The sequence below is a fragment of the Grammomys surdaster genome, unplaced genomic scaffold, assembly GCF_004785775.1.
Source record: "Grammomys surdaster isolate TR1022 unplaced genomic scaffold, NIH_TR_1.0 216, whole genome shotgun sequence".
Taxonomy (NCBI): Eukaryota; Metazoa; Chordata; class Mammalia; order Rodentia; family Muridae; genus Grammomys; species Grammomys surdaster.
The window spans coordinates 1,783,466-1,805,121 of NW_021604661.1; the positions used below are offsets into that span (position 1 = coordinate 1,783,466).

At 43.5% G+C, this 21,656-nt stretch overlaps 2 protein-coding genes across 6 annotated transcripts in view; one reads left to right on the plus strand and one right to left on the minus strand.

Annotated features, from left to right (window-relative positions):
- The window catches only part of LOC114625381 (trophinin-like), a 9,710-nt gene extending 6,416 nt beyond the window's left edge, over positions 1-3,294 (plus strand). For 2 of the 4 annotated variants that reach the window (XM_028772660.1, XM_028772661.1), the window contains 5 exons: positions 320-931; positions 997-1,001; positions 1,297-2,076; positions 2,155-2,718; positions 2,899-3,094. In XM_028772660.1, the coding sequence (XP_028628493.1) occupies positions 320-931; positions 997-1,001; positions 1,297-2,076; positions 2,155-2,718; positions 2,899-3,016 (2,079 nt within the window). In that variant the 3' untranslated portion in view covers positions 3,017-3,094. Of the gene's footprint in view, positions 1-319; positions 932-996; positions 1,002-1,296; positions 2,077-2,154; positions 3,095-3,201 lie in introns of those variants that run through there. The other 2 variants (XM_028772663.1, XM_028772662.1) reach the window with 2 other exon arrangements.
- A 2,258-nt stretch (positions 3,295-5,552) lies between these two features.
- Positions 5,553-21,656, minus strand: part of Pfkfb1 (6-phosphofructo-2-kinase/fructose-2,6-biphosphatase 1) — a 46,065-nt gene continuing 29,961 nt past the window's right edge. For both annotated transcript variants that reach the window (XM_028772645.1, XM_028772644.1), the window contains 7 exons: positions 20,789-20,996; positions 17,707-17,853; positions 15,706-15,810; positions 10,568-10,697; positions 7,658-7,720; positions 6,197-6,261; positions 5,553-5,864 (listed from right to left, as the gene is read on the minus strand). In XM_028772645.1, the coding sequence (XP_028628478.1) occupies positions 5,805-5,864; positions 6,197-6,261; positions 7,658-7,720; positions 10,568-10,697; positions 15,706-15,810; positions 17,707-17,853; positions 20,789-20,996 (778 nt within the window). In that variant the 3' untranslated portion in view covers positions 5,553-5,804. The remainder of the gene's footprint in view (positions 5,865-6,196; positions 6,262-7,657; positions 7,721-10,567; positions 10,698-15,705; positions 15,811-17,706; positions 17,854-20,788; positions 20,997-21,656) is intronic.

A 21,656-nucleotide genomic window follows, 5' to 3' on the forward strand; every position in this document is an offset into this window, starting at 1 on the left:
TGGCTTTGGGGGCATATCTGACCCCAGTGGTGGCTTTGGGGGCATATCTAACCCCAGTGGTAGCTTTGGGGGCAGAAATGACATTACCTTTGGGAGTGTACCCAACACCTCTGCCAACTTCAGCAATGTACCGAGCATTAGCTTTGGAGACACACCTACCACTAGCACCAGTTTCAGTGGCACACCAAGTACTAGTGCCACTTTGTGTAGTACAGCGAGCATTAGCTTTGGTGGTGCACCTAGCACTACCACCAGCTTGAGCAACACAGCGAGCATTAGCTTTGGTGGTACACCTAGCACTACCACCAGCTTAAGCAACACAGCCAGCATTAGCTTTGGTGGTGCACCCAGCACTAGCAGCAGCTTGAACAACACAGCCAGCATTAGCTTTGGTGGTGCACCCAGCACTAGCACCAACTTGAGCAACACAGCCAGTATTAGCTTTGGTGGTGCACCCAGCATTGGGAATAGTTTCAGTGGTGGATCCAGCATTAGCTTTGGTGGTGCTCCTACCACCAGTACCAATTTCAGTGGTGGAGCCAGTATTAGTTTTGGTGGTGCACCTAATACAAGTGGCAGTTTCAATGGTGGAGCCAGCTGTGGCTCTGGAGGCACACTTAGCAGTATCAGCGCTGGCTTTAGTGGTGCACTCAGCACAAGCACCAGCTTTGGCAGTGCACCGACTACAAGCACTGTCTTCAGTGGTGCAGTTAGCACCACCACTGGCTTTGGAGGCACACTTAGCACCAGTGTCTGCTTTGGTAGTTCTCCCTACTCTGGTGCTGGCTTTGGAGGCACACTCAGTACCAGTATCTCCTTTGGTGGTTCCCCTAGCACCAATACTGGTTTTGGTGGGACGCTCAGCACCAGTGTTTCCTTTGGTGCGTCTTCTAGCACCAGCTCTGGCTTTGGTGGCACACTAAGCACTAGTGTCAGCTTTGGTGGCTCTTCTGGTGCCAGTGTTGGCTTTGGCGGTACACTCAACAGCAGTACCAGCTTTGGTGGTGCCATCAGCACCAGCACTGGCTTTGGCAGTGCACTCAACAGCAGTGTCAGCTTTGGGGGTGCACTCAATAGCAGTGCCAGCTTTGGTGGTGCCATCAACACCAGCGCTGGCTTCGGCAGTGCACTCAACAGCAGTGCCAGCTTTGGCGGTGTACTCAATGGCAGTGCTGGCTTTGGCGGTGCCATCAGCACGAGTGCCACCTTTGGTGGTGTACTCAATGGCAGTGCTGGATTTGGTGGTGCCATGAGCACCAGTGCCACCTTTGGTGGTGCACTGAATACCAATGCTAGCTTTGGTGGTGCACTGAATAACAGTGCTGGCTTTGGGGGTGCTATGAGCACCAGTGCCAGCTTTGGTGGTGTGCTGAATAACAGTGCTGGCTTTGGGGGTGCCATCAGTACGAGTGCCAGCTTTATGTTGAATAACAGTGCTGGCTTTGGGGGTGCCATCAGTACAAATGCCAGTTTTGGTGGTGCAATGAATAACAGTGCTGGCTTTGGGGGTGCGCTGAATAACAGTGCTGGCTTTGGGGGTGTCATCAGTACAAATGCCACCTTTGGTGGTGCGCTGAATAACAGTGCTGGCTTTGGGGGTGCCATCAGTACAAATGGCAGCTTTGGTGGTGCGCTGAATAACAGTGCTGGCTTTGGGGGTGCCATCAGTACAAATGGCAGCTTTGGTGGTGCGATGAATAACAATGCCAGCTTTGGGGGTGCAATCGGCACCAGCCCTGACTTTGGTGGCGCGTTTAGTACCAGTGTTGGCTTTGGTGGCACACTTAGTACCACTGACTTTGGTAGTACCCATAGCAACAGCATTAGCTTTGGCAGTGCTCCCACTACCAGCGTTAGCTTTGGTGGGTCTCAAAGCACTAACCTCTGTTTTGGTGGAGCACCCAGCACCAGTCTCTGTTTTGGCAGCGCATCTAACACCAACCTATGCTTTGGAGGCTCTTCCAGCACCAACTGCTTTAGTGGTGCTACCAGTGCCAATTACAGTGAGGGGCAAAGCACCAGTGCCATTTTCAGTTTTGGGAATGGGCTAAATACCAGTGCTGGCTTTGGAAATGGGTTGGGCACCAGTGCTGGCTTTGGCAACAGTCTAGGTACCAGCACTGGCTTTGCTGGAAGCTTAGGCCCCAGTGCTAGCTTCAATGGTGGCCTGGGCACCAACACTGGGTTTGGCGGTGGACTGGGCACCAGCACGGGATTTAGTGGTGGACTAAGTCATAATGCTGACTTCAATGGCGGACTGGGTACCAGTGCTGGCTTCAATGGTGGACTAAACACTAACACTGATTTTGGTGGTGAATTGGGCACGAGCACTGGCTTTGGTGATGGACTGGGAAACAGCACCGGCTTTGGTGGTGGACTGGTCACTAGTGATGGCTTTGCTGGTGACCTGGGTACCAATACTGGTTTTGGCGGCACACTTGGCACTGGTGCAGGCTTTAGTGTAAGCCTCGGCAATGGCAATGGCAATGGCTTTGGCAATGGGCCTAATGCCAACTTCAACAGAGGACTGAATCCCATCATTGGCTTTGGCAGTGATTCCAACTCCAGCAGTGGCTTTACTGGTGAACCCAACACTGGCTCCAGCTTCAGTAATGGACCCAGTTCTATTGTTGGCTTTAGTGGTGGACCAAGTGCTGGTGCTGGCTTCTGCAGTGGACCAAGCACTGGTGGCTTCGGTGGTGGACCAAGTACAGGACCTGGCTTTGGTGGACCAAACACTGGAGGTGGCTTCGGAGGACCAAGCACTGCTGCTGGCTTTGGTAGTGGACTGAGCACCAATGCTGGGTTCGGCGGTGGACCACCAAACACCGGTACTGGCTTTGGTGGTGGGCCGAACACCAATGCTGGATTCGGCGGTGGACCACCAAACACCGGTAATGGCTTTGGTGGTGGACCGAACACCAATGGTGGATTCGGCGGTGGACCACCAAGCACCGGTACTGGCTTTGGTGGTGGAAACACTAACCACGGTGCCTGTGGCTTCCCTTACGGCTAGTGAAGTTTCAGGTAACTGCAATATTCCTATAGCCAGAGTCCATGGGGATAGCTATAATAGCTGGGAGATACTAGAGGAAAGCCTAAGCTGGGAGGGGCCAAGTGAGAAGATGAAGACAAAAAAGGAAATATGAGGAAACGGGTCTTGTGCTAACGTGTTTCTGGGTATTTGGCTTTGTTTTTCAGGCTTGTTCCCCCTGTTTACAGATAATGCTAAGTGCAGCAGTACTTCCCATGGAGCCAATGTGCAGCTTTGGAATTGTCCACCCAGAAGCCTAAGCTCTATTGCCCATCAGCTGAGTGAAACACTGAAAAAATCTGCTGTTCTGCTTTGTGTTTGCTTCCTGTGTTGTTGTCGTATTTTGGTATCAGAGTTACATTAAATTTGCCAAAGGAACCTGAGTTTATTCTGCCCTTTAATATGGCTGGCTGTGATGTTCTGGGTTCATAGAACAGCTAGGGTTCAACTTAGCTTTTTGGGAACCATGGGGCTCCAGCTAAAAGGCAGGCATTTCTCAAGAGTCAGAGAGCTCTGGGAAAGTGTGCCAGGCCAAGGGATAATAGCTTGAACAAAGATATGGAAGGGAAAAGCCTAAGGTACAGGGCAAATACAAAGTAGACTCACATTAATTTTGGGTAGTTGTGTAAGAATATAGGGATAGGAAGGGAAGAAACTAGGAATTGACCTGGAGCAAGAGGGCATTTTCTTGGGATAGGAAAGAAAACTAAGCATGGAGTATAGGACCTAAATCAGTTGAGAGACGGGATTGGTATGGAAGATAAGAAGTATGAGATGGCGTAATACCCAAAATACAACTCACAGACCACATGAAGCTCATGAAAAAGGAAGACCATAGTGTGGGTGCTTCAGTCCTTAGAAGGAGTAACAAACTCATGGGAGCAAATATGGAGACAAAGTGTGGGACAGAAATTGAAGGAGGGGCTGTCTAGAGACTGCTCCACCTGGGTATCCATCCCATGTGCAGTCACCAAAGGCAGACGCTGAAGTGCATGCTGACAGGAGCCTGATATAGCTGTCTCCTTAGAGGTCTGCCAGAGCCTGACATACAGAGGCGGATGCTAATAGCCAGCCACTGAACTGATCACGGGGTTCCCAATGGAGGAGTTAGAGAAGACTGAAGGAGCTGAAGGGTTTTTTGGCCCCATGGGGAGAGCAACAATACCAACCAACCACAGCTCCCAGGGTCTAAACCACCAGCCTGGGAGCACATAGGGAGGGACCCATGGCTGCAGCTGTATATGTAGGGGAGGAGGTCCTTGGTCCTGTGAAGGTTGGATGCCCCAGTATGAGGGAATTCAAGGGCGGGGAGGTGGGGGTGGGGAGGTAGGGGCACATCCTCATATAAGCAGGAGGAAGGGGGATGGGATAGGGGGTTTCTGGGTAGGGGGAATCAGGAAATGGGATAACATCTGAAATGTAAATAAAACATCCAATAAAAAATTAATTAAAAAAATAAATTTTAAAAAAAGTATGAGATGGGGCTAGAGAGATGGTTAAGAGCACTGACAGGTCTTCCAGAGGTCCTGAGTTCAATTCCCAGAAACCACATGGTGGCTCACTACCATCTGTAATGGGATCCAATTCCCTCTTCTGTGTGTCTGAAGACAGCTACAGTGTACTCATACACATACATACATACATACATACATACATACATACATACATACATACAGTGAGTGAGTGTGAGATAGTGGAAAGGGTAACCCTGACTTGGAACAGGCTCGGGGGAGCTGTGGAAGTGGATAAATAGACCTGTTTCAAGCAATGATCTATGACCCTAGTAGGTGCCAGAGGGAAGAAAGTTGTGGTTGATTCAAGGCTTGGATCTTCCTCAGTGGTTGTGATGAAAGGATTAGGGAACGAAGGCAGCAAGGTTATGAGTCTGTTTATCACAGGGATGTGAGTACCTGGCCATTAATGGTTAGAGGAAGGATACTGGTTAAAGAAATAGGTCCAGGTTGGTGAGGGATGGAAGAACATTGAGAAACTACATGGAGACAATGGAGAGTTCAAAATGAACATACTGATGAACAAGAACAGATACCGTTCATCAAGAAAATACGACATGAATGTCTATGGAGGCATGCTGCTAAGTCTTAAGGCTAATATAGTTTTATGGACTGGAATGAATGGGAAGGTTTCAGTCAATGAGTTAGCCCAGAGAGGGTATGCCATAAATGATGCCAGACAATCACTGAAGTTGAAGGAGTCAAATCCCAAGGCTGTTGATGACATCATTAATATAAGCACTGAAATTACTCAGGTTGGTAGCAAGAGTTTGAGGAGACCAAAGCTCTTAGCCCAAGTACTAGATTGTTTTCTAAGTATAATCCTGTCCCCCATGCACCTTGTCAAGGGCAAAACCAACAGGATCTCACAAGGACCTATCTTTTCCATCTTTGAGGATGCTACCTGAGGATTCTTCCATCTCAGATGTTCCCACCCATTCTTCATCAGCAGTACCAGAGTTGGGTTAGAAACAAGATCTTGAGAACAATGAAAGAAGCCTTATAACCTCTTTCTGTCCTATAGGCAGGAATAAATGTCTTTATTTATCAGAGAATATTTAAAAAGAATTTTATCCACAGGTAGGTAGCCTTAGTTATGGCTAGGAATTAAGACCTGTTTGGGAACTGCTACGGACTTCTTCACTGGAGGTAGGGCACTCTCTGGCCAAAGCCAGAGTCTGCTTAAGGAGAACAAGGGCAACAGTTCCTACAGGAGGAAGGCAGTGAGAACAGAGACAATCTGATCACTTGAAAAGGGCTCAGTAATGCGCAGGGACAGTGTCCAGGGCTTCCTCAGGTTCACGGGTGATGTCCACATTCTAAGAAGAGAGTCCAGGGTTAGTAAGAAGTTTAGGGTCCCAATCCCAGCCCTGCCTCTTGTCCTTATTGCTGGGCATCCCTCTTTCAGCAGTGCATAGGTCTTGGCCCTCTTTTTAGGCATGTTTGGGGAATCAGCCTGAGGCCTGTTTGGTAGGGATTGTCACAGACCTGAGTCTCTATAGGCCTGGACTGTGGTTCTTGCCATTTTTGAGTACTGGGTAATTTGAAACACCTAGGATGTCTGGGGCTGGAAGAAGCCTTTCCATGTGGGAGAGTACTTTCAGTGTGTACTTTGTTAACGGCCATCTTGGGTACAGAGCACCCCACCTACCTCAGGCTTGTCCCGGTGTGTGTTCACAGCCTCCACATTCAGGTAGATGGACTCCACTCTGCAGCCTTAGAAAAGAACAACTCATAGGTCCATAATTGCTCAGGATAAGCCCAGTCTTCCCTAAGGTACATTCCCTTTTCCCATCATCATTGCTCACACCTAGGTCCATACTCTTTAGAGCAGTCATTCTCAACCTGTGGGCCACAATCCTTTGTGGGTTGCACAGCAGATATGCTATATATCAGTCACATTCTAACCCACAACAGCAAAATTACAATTATGAAGTAGAAATGAAAATATTGTTATGGTTGGGGGTCATCACAACATGAATAACTATTTAAAGGGTCCCAGCATTAGGGCAGTTGGGAACCACTGCTCTAGATTATATCTCCCCTGAAGGCAGAGGAGTTCAGATAAGCTGTAGGATGTGTGGCAAAGATCCAGACCCCCAAAGCCCTGAAGCCAACAGTTATCCCCCCCACCCGCAGCTTCTGCTTGTATATGGTTTCCTTGTACAAAGTTGCTCATTTATACATGGGGAAATGAGAGAAGGTGGTCCCCAACTCTTGTGAGCTATGAGACAGTGATTTAATCTATATATGACTGACAGAGCACTGTGGATCCTCTGAGACATCCTAGGTAGAAAAGGCCTGGGCTGTAGTTCTGGGTAGTCAAACCCAGCCAAGATTTACTCAGAAGACAACTAGAGCAATACCAGGGGTGTGATTACCAGGAAGTTCTACCTGAAGAAGATGGGCCTAAGGCTGGCAGAGGAGCTCCATTGTTCGATGGGAGCCCCTTGAGCACCATTCTAAACTATCCTATCACTGGCTTCAGTAGGTCATTTTATCCTGTTCATACCCTGGACTTCATTTGACTCTATCCTTTCCCTCCTTAGGAATCTTTCATAGTTAACTAATGCTCCAATAGAGTCTAAACTGTCCAGAATTTTCTTTGAGCTCTTTCTTTAGTATTACCTCAACCTATAATTTTTCTTAGGTCTCTGTTAGGGACACTTCTGCCTCAACACAAATTGAACAATGTACTGTACTCAGTGCCCAGGCAGGGACAGAAAGAGACAGGCTCCAGATTTGTTTCTTTCTTTTTTTTTTTTGGTTTGGTTTTTCGAGACAGGGTTTCTCTGTGTAGCCCTGGCTGTCCTGGAACTCACTCTGTAGACCAGGGTAGCCTCGAACTCTCGAACTCAGAAATCCGCCTGCCTCTTCCTCCCAAGTGCTGGGATTAAAGGCGTATGCCACCACCACCCAGCTCAGGCTCCAGATTTGGACACTAGCCTAGTTTTTCCTTGTTGTCCAACTGCCACCAGCCCCACCTTTACCAAGACATCCTGCCAGCCACCTAGGGAAACTTACCCAGGAGCCTTTAGAGCAAGCTAGAGGCACACTGGAGGCATCCTCCTGGTCTCTGTGTGCCTTTCCTTAGATGAATGGCAGTACTTACCATAAGCCACAGGTGTGAGTTTGAGCACTGTATGCAGAGGACACTTGAGATAGGGCAGCTCATCTGGAAGGGAGGCAGACACAGCCCTGAGAGATGTGGGACTGGGCAGAGGATCACACTCAGGCTTACTGGGTGCTCCTACTTCTACCTCTGCTTCCTACTTGGGGCCTAGCATGGATTTACTCTGGTATTCTACATAGTAGGTATTTGTAAGGGCTCCTACTTCTACCTCTGCTTCCTACTTGGGGCCCAGCATGGATTTATTCCTGGTATTCTATATAGTGGGTATTTATAAGGGCAAAAGAGAGCAACCTAGCTGCCTGGGAACAAGGGCAAGACAGCCTAGGAAAGGTAGACAGAATGTAAGTCTCAAGCGATATCTGCGTATCCACTAAGGGGTTTCAACTCTTTAGTCTCAGAATTAGCAGGAAACAAAGGCAAGCTTCCCTCCTGTCCAATGCCAAATTTCTACAAACCCTCTATGACCCATACTCTACATGGGTTCAAAATTCTGAAACTTTCTTTCCATTGTGCCACTTCTATGGCAGAGGCATATTCATATTCTCTCTCTCTCTCTCTCTCTCTCTCTCTCTCTCTCTCTCTCTCTCTCTCTCTCTCTCTCTCTCTCTCCTCTCTCTGTCTCTCTCTCCCTCCCTCCCTCCCTCCCTCTCTCTCTCTCCTCTCTCTGTCTCTCTCTCCCTCCCTCCCTCCTTCCCTCTCCCCCTCTTTCTCTTTCTGTATGTGTGTGTGCACTTATGTGTATGTTTCACTAGTTTTCTGTTATTGATGATTATGCAGAAAGTAACTCTGAACATTAATGTACAATTTCCTGTCTAGACCAGTGTTTCTACTTGCCAGACATGCTAAGAGGAGGAGTGATCTGGCTCAATCCATAGATAAGGAAATGGGCTTCAAAGAGGAAACATACCATGGCTAAGAATGGCAGTCTGGGGCCTCAAACTTAGGGTACTTTGAAGACAATATGCATGGTTTACCAGTCTGTAGGTGCCACCATGGAGGAATTCGGAGTACTAGGGGTGCACACCTTTCTAGGCACTTTATCCCTATGTCCACTTCACCAGTCTCCAGGCTGTAATGCATATCCTTACCTTACTTATTTAGCTGGAACACCATCACTTGAAATGACCTTTTTGTCCCTCATGTTAATTGTACGATTGAAGGCATGCCAACATCCTCCCAACCTCCTGATATATCAGGAGAGGTATTTTTCTGGGAATTCATTCTTTTCCTCCTCACTGCCAACCATCAGAATGAAGCTCTGGGCTAATGATGTACGTGTGTGTGTGTGCGCGTACATCCCTCATAATGCTCTGGGTCCTGTCCACTGTTACTTTCCATATGAAGAAACACATTTAGAGAACTAAAGGAACATATCTGAAGTCTCTGACCCAGCTCTGTCATGGTTTCTTCTCTCTCTGGCCTTCAGTGTCCCTATTTTACAGAACAAGTTTAGATTCAGTCCTATCTGAAGGTACCCTAGCTCTGTGGTTCCGTGGGTATATATTCTAATTCATATAAGTGTTCTGGGCTTTCTTCCATCATTCTCCTGAATAATGAGGATAAAGCCATCTGCCTAGCCCTGTGTAACCTTGCTCCCAGGGAAGTTGTGAGCAGCTAGAATGGTCTGTGTGAGAGAAGGTAAGAAATGAAGACCTAAGGAAGTAACTACAATGCCCCTATGTATATTTTAGATGGGAAGGCCTCTGATGGGCATCTGGAATTAATCTATCCCACAAACCTGGGAAACTCATTTTGCTGCTCATAGCCTTGGTTTTCTCATCTGAGAAATGGGAATGGGACCTGCCTCACAATCTTAAAAAAATGCTCTGAAAAGCAGAGATATGAACATATCAAAATTCTAAGGCTGAAAGGACCACATCACACATTCCATCATCTATATCAAATGAGCACACTGGAAATCAGGTAAAGAATATGACTTTTCCAATGTCAAGTTCTCAAGTTCCCTGGATTCCAATATTGAATTACTCTATATTTTATATATTCTTTATTTTGAAATTAGCATAACAGAATTGACTCAATAGTATTTAACATGGTTTCCAAACACCTTCAAAATATCCTGGAAATGCCACATTTCATCACCCACATTAGAAATGGACTGTTGTATGAAAGTTGTGCCAGGCCACCTAAGAAGTAGATGTAGTATGTGTAGTCTTTGTATACATGCATATAGCAGTATATGAAGTCGGTGCATACATATGTATGGCTATATGTAAGTTTATATTTATACATATATGAAATCTTAGTATGTGTATTCACACATACATACACATATATACATACAGTATATGAGGCCTACATATATATGTATGGCATCATAGAATAAGCAGTATGTGTATATACATATATATGTGTATAAAGTCTGCATATGCATACTTTCATAAATACAGGGTCTAGATATTTTTGAAAGAAAATATCACATGAAAAAATTAAATTATAGACATTTCTATCTTGGAGAAATTATCCGTACAACAAGGGTACAGGTCTCACAATCAACTGAGGCCAGTGTGCTTCAGAAACATACTGGCTCAGTATTTGAAGCTGCAGCAGACTGTTTATGCTGGCTTTCAGCATACAGATTAGCTAAGAGTGATATTAATACTGGCAATATAGCCCATACAATACATTATACATTCTAGGCTTTTAACATGTTTATTTTAACTTAATCATTAATTTTCCCTATTTAGTTGAGAAAGAAAGTTGATGGGGGATAACAGTACTTTATTGAATGTAGCACAGATGTGTGTAAAAAGTTTGAACCTAAAAATCCTTGGTTTAAATAGTGTGCTTTTAACCACTACAATATAAACTTCTAATTGCAACTCAAATCATATCCAGCTCTTCATACCAAGAACAGGGAGGGGGCATTACCTGAACTTTTATCCAGGAAGTATGCCAGGAGGCACCGCATGACAGCCTGGTGACAGATCACTAGTACATTTTCTTGCCGTTCTAGCTCCATAATAACTGGCTCAAGACGCTGAACCAGGTCCTCATAGGACTAAAAAAAGAGAGAAATAATTGGTAAGCAGAGGGGATGATGAAGCACATTGACCCAGAGAAGAAAACTTGGTTTGGAAGCCAGAACTGTTGACCCAACATTATGACTAGGTAAATCATTTGTTTCTCAGGGTTTTAGTTTCTCATCTGTTAAATGAACCAATCAATAAATGTGGGCTAAAAGACAACACTATAACCCCCCCATAGAATATCTAGTTAACTGTACAAATGGCATTTCAAAAATAAGGGAAATTCTGACCTGTTGTATCCAAAAATGAAAAGAAAGAAAGAAAGAAAGAAAGAAAGAAAGGAAGGAAGGAAGAAAAGAATAAAGAAAAGAGAGAAAAGAAAAGAATAAGGGAACATAGATGCCATAACTATCTTGGGACACTTGGCAATCCCAAGAAACTGGGCTTTTGAAAACCTTACAGAAATAAAAATTAAGCTACCAGGAGTTGGTACTCAACACAAATCTGAGACGGTCAGAGGACAAATCTTTATACCCTCAGTAAAAGCTTAAAATAGAAAAAGTCTGTCCACAGGAAAAAGGAAAATGGTGAGAAGATGTATCTTCCTATATTAGACACTCATGGGAAAGTATGAAAAGCTTCCTGTAACAATTTATTTTAAAAGACTGACGGTGTAAGGGACATGTAGAAAGCTTTGTATATGAATATTCTCAGAAACAAAGATTGAATGAAAAAAAGAGGGAAAGAAAGAAATACTACAGGAAGGATGCTGAAGAGAAGGGAGGAGTAAGAAAAGGAAAAGGGGGACTAAAGAAATGGAAGAGAGAGGGTGGAGGGGGGAGTGGGGAGGAGAGGGAAAGAAAAGTAGAGAAAAGAGGAAAAGAGAGGAAAAGAGAGGAGGGGAGGGAGATGAAGGGGATAGAGATGAGGAAGTGAGCAGGGGCAATCGAGTACTATGCAGACACCAATGGGAGAATCTTAAAGGCAACAAAGATAGAAAGACTTTCTACTTAGCCAAAGAGCAATGAAACAATAATGAAGCTGAAAAGTGTCTTAGCCACAGTGGCAACAATAAGACCAGGAGAGACATCTCAGAGTACTGAGAAAACAACAGTCACGTGAGAGCTTTCTATGCAACCAATTACCATTAAGGCTTGAGGATGCAGCCATGGGACACTTTTGGATGAGAGGAAGGGTGAGAGTATCACTGATAGATTGTCAGCAGACACACTTCCAACAAGGATGGAGAAGTGGAACTTGAGATAGAAGAAGCAAAATGATCAAGGGGTCAGTAAACACTCAGTTAAATGACGTATCAAATAGTAGTAGCAACAACGACAGTTTAAGGATTAAGACTGAGGCGACATGAACATATCGACATGTAAGTTAGGAGAGGAAGTTACTAAATGTTGAAAGATCCTGTATTATTTAGGGCAACAGCAGAGACACTGATTTTTGACCTTGTTAGTCATGTATATTAAAATACTAAATGTTCCTATTCTAGGTTCACACTATATTTCCTCTTTCTTGGGGATGGGTACAGGAAAGCAAGTAAATGAGGGAATATGGGGAGGAGCAACTAACATTAAAGGTTTTTTTGAAGAAAAAAAAACCACATGTAAACCTACCACTGTAGAAGCTTCTTAAAATACATAGATAAGTGAAAGGAATTTAAATGGAGTGACTATATAATAAGGGAGACAATGTCTCAATTAGACATCTTATGTTACCAAGTAAAACTTCCAGTGCCAGAAACTGACTACATCTTATTGAATCATTGGCTAAATAGGTCCCATGGAACCTCATAAGACACTACAGGCTCTTGGTTATTGTCCACAATCTGACAGTAAGGCCCTTTTGCTGAAGATACAACTTACTTAGCATCAAACACAGAAAAATTGAGGTGTTACCCAACTAAGCTTTACCCATACTGACTAGCATCCATGGTGACAGAAGCTTACTCTGCACACTACCAGAGAAAAGTAACCGTCGATATTACCCAGCTATAAACCCTGTGACTTATAACAATGACCTGCCTGCAAGATATACCAGTGCAATGGTGGCACAAACGTGGGAATAACAGATTACTTTCTGGTTGAATTTGAGGCTTATTCTATGAGATGGAGCCTATACCTGACATAGTAAATTGTTCAAGAACCCGAGACTAGATAGGTCTTGGGCCTAGAGGAAAACAGAATAGTATATTATATATATATATAATATTATATATTATAATAATAGTATATACACATAATTACTATATATTATATATACCATGGTATATATGTATGGTAAATAATTATGTATGGTATATATACATAATTATTATATATTATAAATATATATTTAGCAGACTATATCATTCTGCTAAAGGAACATAGCAATCAAATGACTCCTATTGACATATTGCTATACTCACAGATCAGTGCCTTGTTCAACTCTCATCAGAGCAACTTCTTGTAGTAGATGACACAGACCTAGACCCACAACTGGACAATGTGTGAGGGTGAGAGACTTTGGAACATGTAGTCCTAAATGGGACGTCTTCATCAAACCCTTCCCTTCAAGGTTCAAAGATATTACGTTGAAGAGGATGCAGAAAGATTATAAGAGCCAGGGGTGATGGATGACTCTGAGGAAACAGTGTCTTCTGAACACAACAGGGCTGATAACAGATCAGAACTCAGAGACACTGACAGCATGTACAAGATCAGCATAGATTCAAGCCAGACAGGGTGCCAGAACTGTGAGGGGGGAAGTAGACAAGCGGTCCTACCCCTTACCAAGAAGCAGTTTGCAACTGCTACCCACTGGCAAAAGGGAAAACCAGTTTTCTGCAGTAGACTGTTGCTGGTTTATCAACCACACCTCAGAGCAGACCTTGAGCCAGAAGTAGTTGGACAATACAAAATGAACTCTCTGTTTTTGTTTGTTTTGTTTTGTATGTATGAACTTTTTCTTGTTTTGGTATTTCTGTCTTACTGGTTTTATTTGTTTTAGCTTTCATTTTTATGTTTTTGTGGGTTCTTTTGAGAGAGAAAGAGAGAGAGAGAAAGGGGGAGGGAGGGAGGGAGGGAGAGAGAGAGACAGAGAGGCCGAGAGACCGAGAGACTGAGAGAGAGATGGAGGGAGGGAAAGAGAGAGGGAGAGAGACAGAGAGAGAGGGAGACAGAGGGAGGGAAAGAGAGAGGGAGAGAGACACACACAGAGAAGGTTGGGCAAGTAGGGAAGATCTGGGAGGAGTTGGGGGAGGGGAAGCATAATCAAAATATATTTTATGAAAAAAATCAATTAAAATAGAAATATAAAAAAGTTAAATGTTCAAGTCCATTGCATAACAATACACAACAAATTATTCTGAGTAATCTTAAAGTACAATATTTTGACCTCATACCCTTAGTGGGATATCTTCAAAAACAGAAAGAACCATGATGATTTTTTTTTAAGTTAAGCGTAACCTCCACAAGAATCTGGAAACAGATTATAACACATATTGATGAAAAAATCACTCCTAAGGAAAGCAAGAGAAAAATAAAGTAAGCATAGAAAGTTCAAGACAATAGAAATAAATGTTCAAAAATCAGTAATACCACTAAAAATATATGTACCCAGCTTAGCATTCAAAAGTTATATTTCGGTTTGGATTAAAAACAACAAAATCCAACTATAAAGTGCTTGTAAGAGACATAAATAAAACAAAAGTACTCAGAAAATTTGAATATGAATAAATAAAGGTAAACCCAGCAAACGGTTAGAAGCCACCACCATGTAGAGCTAGAGATGTGTTAGACATATTTTAGGCAAATAGCATTAGTAAGAAAAAAAGAGCTTAGTCACTCTTAATAGAAGATATATAATTCAGTGAGAAGATAACATTGCTTTTGATTTGTATGCCTCTAATAACATAGCCTAAACACTTATAAAGGAAATGAGAACAAATTAGCATTGACTTTATCAAGTCTGTTCCGAGGATGAAGATGAAAATATGAAAGTGGTTTGGTTTTTTTTGTTTTTTTCTTTTTTTCTTTTTTTTTCAATGAAAGTGATTTGTGATTGAACATAACATCTACTGTTTTATCTTTGCAGATGTCCATATTTTCATAGGGTTTTGGGTCAGAAATGGAGTATGACTAATAAATACATCAAAATGCAGAACTGTGCTAAGAGGCTGGACTGAAAGCAATAAGCATCCATCTCATAGAGAGACAGGAAAATTATAGTCCGGTGCATATGGTAGCCAAAAAGTTGATTAAACTAATAGCTTTTGTTCCATGGAATGATGCCAACTACTGAGAGAGCCTGGAGCCTTAGGTACGTTGGCAACAAAACATTAGAGTTTGAGTACATTGAGCTACTTCAAGTTGTCCAGTAAAAACTGGCAAATACAAGTCACTGGACAAAGTATGTTCTTCTAAAAACACATAGTGCCTATAAGCAGACCAATATGTAGCTTTTAAAAACGAGGAGGAGCTGGACACAGCACTGAGCTAATGACCTGAGTTTGATCCCTGGGATTCACATGGTGAAAGGAGAGAACTGAGACCCGTTGGTTGTTCTCTGACCTCCACAAGCACACAGGAAATGGTATGCTTGCTTTCACTCACTGAACAAATGAACAAATGAATGAATGAATGATTTTTTTTTTTTTGGTTTTTCGAGACCGGGTTTCTCTGTGTAGCCCTGGCTGTCCTGGAACTCACTCTGTAGACCAGGCTGGCCTCGAACTCAGAAATCGCTTGCCTCTGCCTCTCAAGTGCTGGGATTAAAGGCATGCGTCACCACTGCCCGGCAAATGAATATTTTTAAAAGAAGAGGAATAGCTTGCCTATAGCTAATGAATGAATGAATGAATGAATGAATTTTAAAAGAAGAGGAATAGCGTGCCTACAGCTAAGGACCAGATGAGCATGTACCTTGACCAATGGCAGCTATTGAAAATACACTCTGCTTTGTTTCTAAAGGTTTTTCTGAAACTCTGGCAGTTGGAATCAGGATACAGGGGAGAAGTCCTAGGAGTTAGGTCATCCCTTCAAACTTTACCTCTCCCTTGGGATAGCGGTAACGATATTTATCCTGGTCCCGTAGTGCAAATTCTTCAGGGTAGTGTTCCTGAATTTCTTCATAGGTCATCTCTTCACAGACACCCTATAAAAACATTTTTGTGAATAATATATTGAACAGGGGAAAGCAACATAGCTTTTCACACAGTTTTGGTGCCAACAAGTATGGAATAGTATAATACCTTGGTTTCTGTGAATGTAGTAGCTCTTGAGTTGTATCTGTTGCCTAGTTTGTATGTGCTTGTGAAGTGTCTGGCTTGTGTGTGTAAGGACAAATGGATGGGTATGTTCAGACTGAGTATATGATATTTCCCTATGACTGTCTCGATAGCTCTATATGCAAACATTATGTATATGTTGCTATAAATATGTATAAATATGGAGTTGGTACTATGTAAGCATATGTAGAATGCTTATTATGTGTGCTTGAAATATGTTTAAAGCCTTGTGTATATTATATATCTCTTTATGCATATGCAGTAAACTTGTATTCTCTGCGTGTATGTACAGAGTGTCTGAGCATCTGAGACTATGCCCATGTGGGTGTGGGTGACACTGTGGTGTGTGTCTTCATGTGTTTTGGTAGCATATATCTATAACTATAGGCATTCTGTATTATGTTTCTGCTATATATCTGTATTTGTGTGCCTATGTTTGAGGTCTGTGAATTTGCAGTAATATGCCTGAAGCTATTTAGTAGTGGTGCATACATGTCAATGGTTTACTCATCTGTGTCTATATGAAATGCATGTATGTATATGATGTGCCTATATTTGTTTCTAGATGTCTGTGCATACATGGTGCAGGCATGATAAGAAAAGAATGCTTCTGTGACTGTGAAGTGAATGTGTGCATCTATACATATTTGTGGCTGGTGTCTGAAACTCTATGTGCAAATATATCGTACAGTGGTGCCCTCCCATTGTATAGCCTTCTTTATCCTTCCTGACTTGCCCTGAATTTTAGTATCACTGGGGAAAATGTACCCACAGATAATTCATAAGATAAAAACTAGTAAAATTTTTTAATGGTTTCAGAGTGGATTTGGGAAGACAAATTCTGAGTCTACTGAGAAATCCCCATAGGCAAGGCTACTGGTGCTGGTGGTAAAAAGTGATACTGTTTCTGGCATTTCCCTCAAAGTGTGTGAGTTTCTGTTGAACTCTGCTTGTTTGGTGCCCAGGGTCACCAACTCTGGCTCTTGTCATTTTAGGCTATCTACTAGGCTTCCTTCAGGGAAAAGGAATACAACATGTAACAACTTCTGAATGGAAATTGCTCACGAGAAAGAAAGTACAAACAGATCCCTTTAAACTGTTCTCAATCTTCTGTTCTGAAGTTCATTGTGAGGCTTTTTGCCCTGGGGAAATGGCCATTGCCTTCTTACTTTGACTTCAGGAAGCCCTGCTTAACCTCTCTGAGTTGTATTTTCCTCATGTGCAAAATGTAGAACAACTGCCTTCTAGAAGTTGTCTAGTTTGGTTTCTCTTGCTGTGAGAAACCACAACCAAAAGCATCTTGGGTAGGAAAGGGTTTATTTCAGTTTACCCTTCTAGGTGATAGCCCATCATTAAGGGAATTCAGGACAGGCACTCAAACAGGAGCAGAGACAAGAACCAAGGAGGTAATGTGATTACTAGCTTACCCTCAGGTTCACATTAAGATAGCTTTCTTATACAGCCCAGATATACCTACCTGCCTAGGGCTGGTACTGCCTACAGTGAACTGGCTCCCTATATAAATTAAAAATCATGTAAATGCCCCCATAGACATTCTCATGGGGCAATTTAATGCTTGCCTTCACTAGATCTCAATGACACAGAGTATTCTCTTACATATGGTTGGTTGACAAAAGACAAAACAAAAAAACATACAAAGATTTGATGAACTAATTAGGTTCCCAGAAGCAGAGGTAACCCATGAGATAAGCCTAGAATTACCACCTCTCTTCATGCCAGGACATTAACCCTTTCCATCTTACCGCATCAATCTCATTCAGGGCCTTCCATTGTTCATAGGGGACACCCAGGGCTTCCGCTGTCTGAATGGTCCTCTTCATGTGGCTAGTCCAGACCTTCAGGGAGCTGATGCCTTGAGACCGAATGAAGTTGGCCAGGGCATAGGCATACTAGGGGTACAAAGGAGAAGACAGAAAAAAAGAGGGGTGAGAAAGGGAAGACCAAGGGAGCCATAAGAACAAGTTCACATCTCTCATGAATGGTGAAGTACTAATGGACAGGCAAGAAAATAGAGGTTAAATTTATATAGAAATTAACCTGGGACTATAGGTCAGAGGTAGAGGCGCTGGGTTCTCGAGAAGGTAAGCTATAGAGGTGCTAATCACTGGGTACAGTTACAGTTAAAGAATGCTAAGTGGATCAAAAGTTAGGTTAGAGAGTGATCAATGGGTACAAAGTTATAGTTAGACAGGAAAGTAAGTTCTAATGTTTCAATGCAGAGTAGGATGGTTATCCTTAAAAATTGGTGTGTATTTCCAAATCCTTAGGAGAGTATGGATGTTCTCATCTTGCACAACAATAAAATACAATTAGCATGGAAACTGGAAATTGTATCTAACAAATATGTACAATCATAAAAGTATTAAAAATGAAAGTCATATTCTTTCCTGAGTGACTAAGAATGAAAGAGAAAAAGAATATCCATGCTTGGAATGGGGGGTGGTGATACTTGCTTACTACATTCCCTGCTAGATGAATCATTCATTCAAACACGACCACCTCTAACATATGTGGAACCTAAGAACAAGTGGAACCACCTGATGGTCTGCATCCTTTTTCCTTCCATTTCCGATGACATTCTGCACTTCTAGGAATCTTTAGTATATGACTGAGGTTACAAATCACAGCATGGAGTTCTGATCATGTACTATGCCCAGTGACCCCTCTTGCTACACAAAGAATAACCCCAGGGCTATGCATGGACCTAAAGGTTAGTATTCCTGTGACCATGGCCTGTCCTCTGGTGGAGACTAACAGCCAGGCATTGAAGCAGATTCCAGGCCATCAGAGTGGGGTTCTAAGGGTAGAAGTGCCCAGAATGTGGTCTAAAGTATGGACTGAAGGATCTGAAAGACAGTATTCTGAAGCTATGATTTCTATTGCTTGAATGGGGAGCCTGGTACCCAGATAAAGGGCATTTGTACATGCATTAGTATTCATGTACCTGTTTTGGGTACTTGAGTGTTAATGCTTTCAAGATCCAGCCACTCAGGGAGAGAAACAATGGCAGTACAGAAGGGAACCACAAAGGGTCATGGAAGCTCAAAGGTGCAAGGATACATGTTCCTTCTGTATATAAGGTGTCATTATTCAAACATGGAATGTCCTAGGTACATACACACAAATGGACATAGGCACAAATTTGTACGATAGATACAAGTCAGCAATCAGTTCTCTCTTGCCTGGGAGAGTAAGAGAAAGGGAAATCTCAATAACTCCCTTACACAGTACCCATCTCTGACTTCTTATCATGCCCATAAAATGCAAACATCATTCGGTTATCCAACTGTGTCTCTGAGCTGCATGAACAGTACACTACTCCCTGGTAGACAGTAGGTGCTAGTTAAATGAAAACTATAGAGACTGGGGTGACTGGCCTTTAAAGCCAGGCTTGGCGCATTGTGCTGAAGAATGTAAAGGTTTGGGTCTGACGCGTGTACATATACATGTTTGTGTGTGCAGGAGGTACTCATGTGGACATGGTTACCTTTCCAATTGAGCTCTGAACTGTGCAGGTAAGACAGGCGCTAGTTATATCTAAGAAGTCTTGGAGATGAAAATATACCTCATGTGATCTCAGCCTCTGTTGTGGAGAGCATGAGAGATTAGAGTCAGGTCAGAGGGCATCTAGGGCTTTTCCTACCTATCCAGCAGGGGTGCTGGAGAAAGTCAGGAAGGCCTGGTTTTCAGTTCTGCCTATGTTACCTTGTACTGACCATGTGACCTGAGACTCCTCTCTCTTTCTGTTGCTCAGCTTCCTCATCCATAAACAATGACAGTTATGCCCAGTTCACACTGCTGGTGTCATTCAGAAATTAAATATGGAAGTTGATGGTACTGTGGTTGTGCATAGGTGTCCAATAAAAGACAGTAAGGGACTGAAGAGTTGGCTCAGCAGTTCAGAGCACCAGCTGTTGCTGTTCCCAGTATAGAACAGTTCACAGGGATCTGACCACGCATGTACATGGTACACAGGCACACATGCAGGCAAAACATACATACACATAAAATAAAAACAAATAAAACTTTGAAAAAAGACACAAAGAACTAGGAATGCCCTTCATGTACTTCATTTCCTACCTATGCCATCCAAATGTGATTTTCTCTAGCAACATGTATTTTAACAAGTCCAGGTAAAGGACCAGAAGCTGAGGAGTAAATTCCTTTACGAAACTGGTACCTAGGATGGACAGGTTACTATTCTGCACTGGGAATAGGGACTGTCATGACCTGAGAAAGTAACAGACCAGAATAAGGAGAGATGTCTTCAAAGGCCAGCGACCCCTGGGATAAGGAGTGAACAGGGAGGGCTCAATAGTGGACTAGCTCTAGGAGCAAGAGTTGGGTCTTGGAAGGGAATGGAAGAGCAAGAAAAGACAATATGGTGGGGACAGTATGATTCCTCAAATGGGGTAGGGGACAATGTCAACACAGTCACGGAGAGGAGGTATTCAGGTTAAGGCCCTCTGTACTTGAGAGTTACCAGCTGGCAGGGGGACCAAGGAGGATAGCAAGGTGAGTATCAGCAAGGGACAGAGCAGTGAGAATGATCGGGGAGACATCACGCAGGGGAAGGGCACTGTGATGGAGGTCAAGAGGCAGCCAGAGGTGAGCAGCCATGGATGGCTGTGCAATTGGTCTTGCAGAAGCAGTAAGTGTATGGGAGCCATTCAATGTCTATGACAGGACTCATGACTAAAGGTGGAAGAGAAAGACTGATCATAATTTGCTTCTTTCTCATCAAGGGATACTTCTTCTCAAAACCCAGCCATTGGCCACCTAGGCTAGCCTAATCTACACATGAATCTCTGAAGCCCTCCTTACCTGCTTGCCCCGAGCTGAGAGGCCAGAGTCACCTCCAATGCGGCCTCTAAGGTTGAGTTCACTCTCACCATGCCGGCATAGGTAGATAGATCGAGGTGTGACATGGATGTTCATGAGGTAGTAGGCTGTACGGCTCTGAACGTGGTCCTGTACTCGATTTACCATGTAGCGTGTGCCCACGTCGAAGATCTTGATGTAGGACAGGTGGCTGAGCCAGACCCAAGCAGGAGCAAGCATAGCTTAGGTGTTGATAGTAGGAAGGAGTGATCCCAAGAAAAAGTCCCAACCACACACTCTGTTTCCAATCCTCTGCACTTCAGCTCCTAACAAGATGGTATACCTAGTCTTGATCTGGGTATATGACCTAGAGATTCTGTTCCTGACAACTCCAAGGAGCTCTTTGCCGGCTATCATCTCCTTTCTTCAGCTTGAGTCAACCTGTCATTTGACCTTTCTTAATCACAAGCAATTCACGAGCATTTTTATCTGAATAATGCATTATTCTTTAGGTAGAGGTTATCTGCCCTTTGGGAACTCAGCACAGTCAGAAACATGCATTTGGAAACACGTGGATAATAATTCAACATTCTTGTCATAAACCACATAGTATGCCAAGTATTGGTGTGAAGAGATACAGAAATGGTCCAAAACATCACTGGTAAACTTATGGGCCTGCCTAGTGGTCCCCTTAGTTATGTGCTCACAGCATATGTCAGCTCTAGTAACTATACACTGAGTAGTAATCAAATACAATGGCCTGTCTCCGGAGGAACAGGGAGGCAGGGGTGAGGAGCAGGGAGGCAGGGGTGAGGAGCAGGGAGGCAGGGGTGAGGAGCAGGGAGGCAGGGGTGAGGAGCAGGGAGGCAGG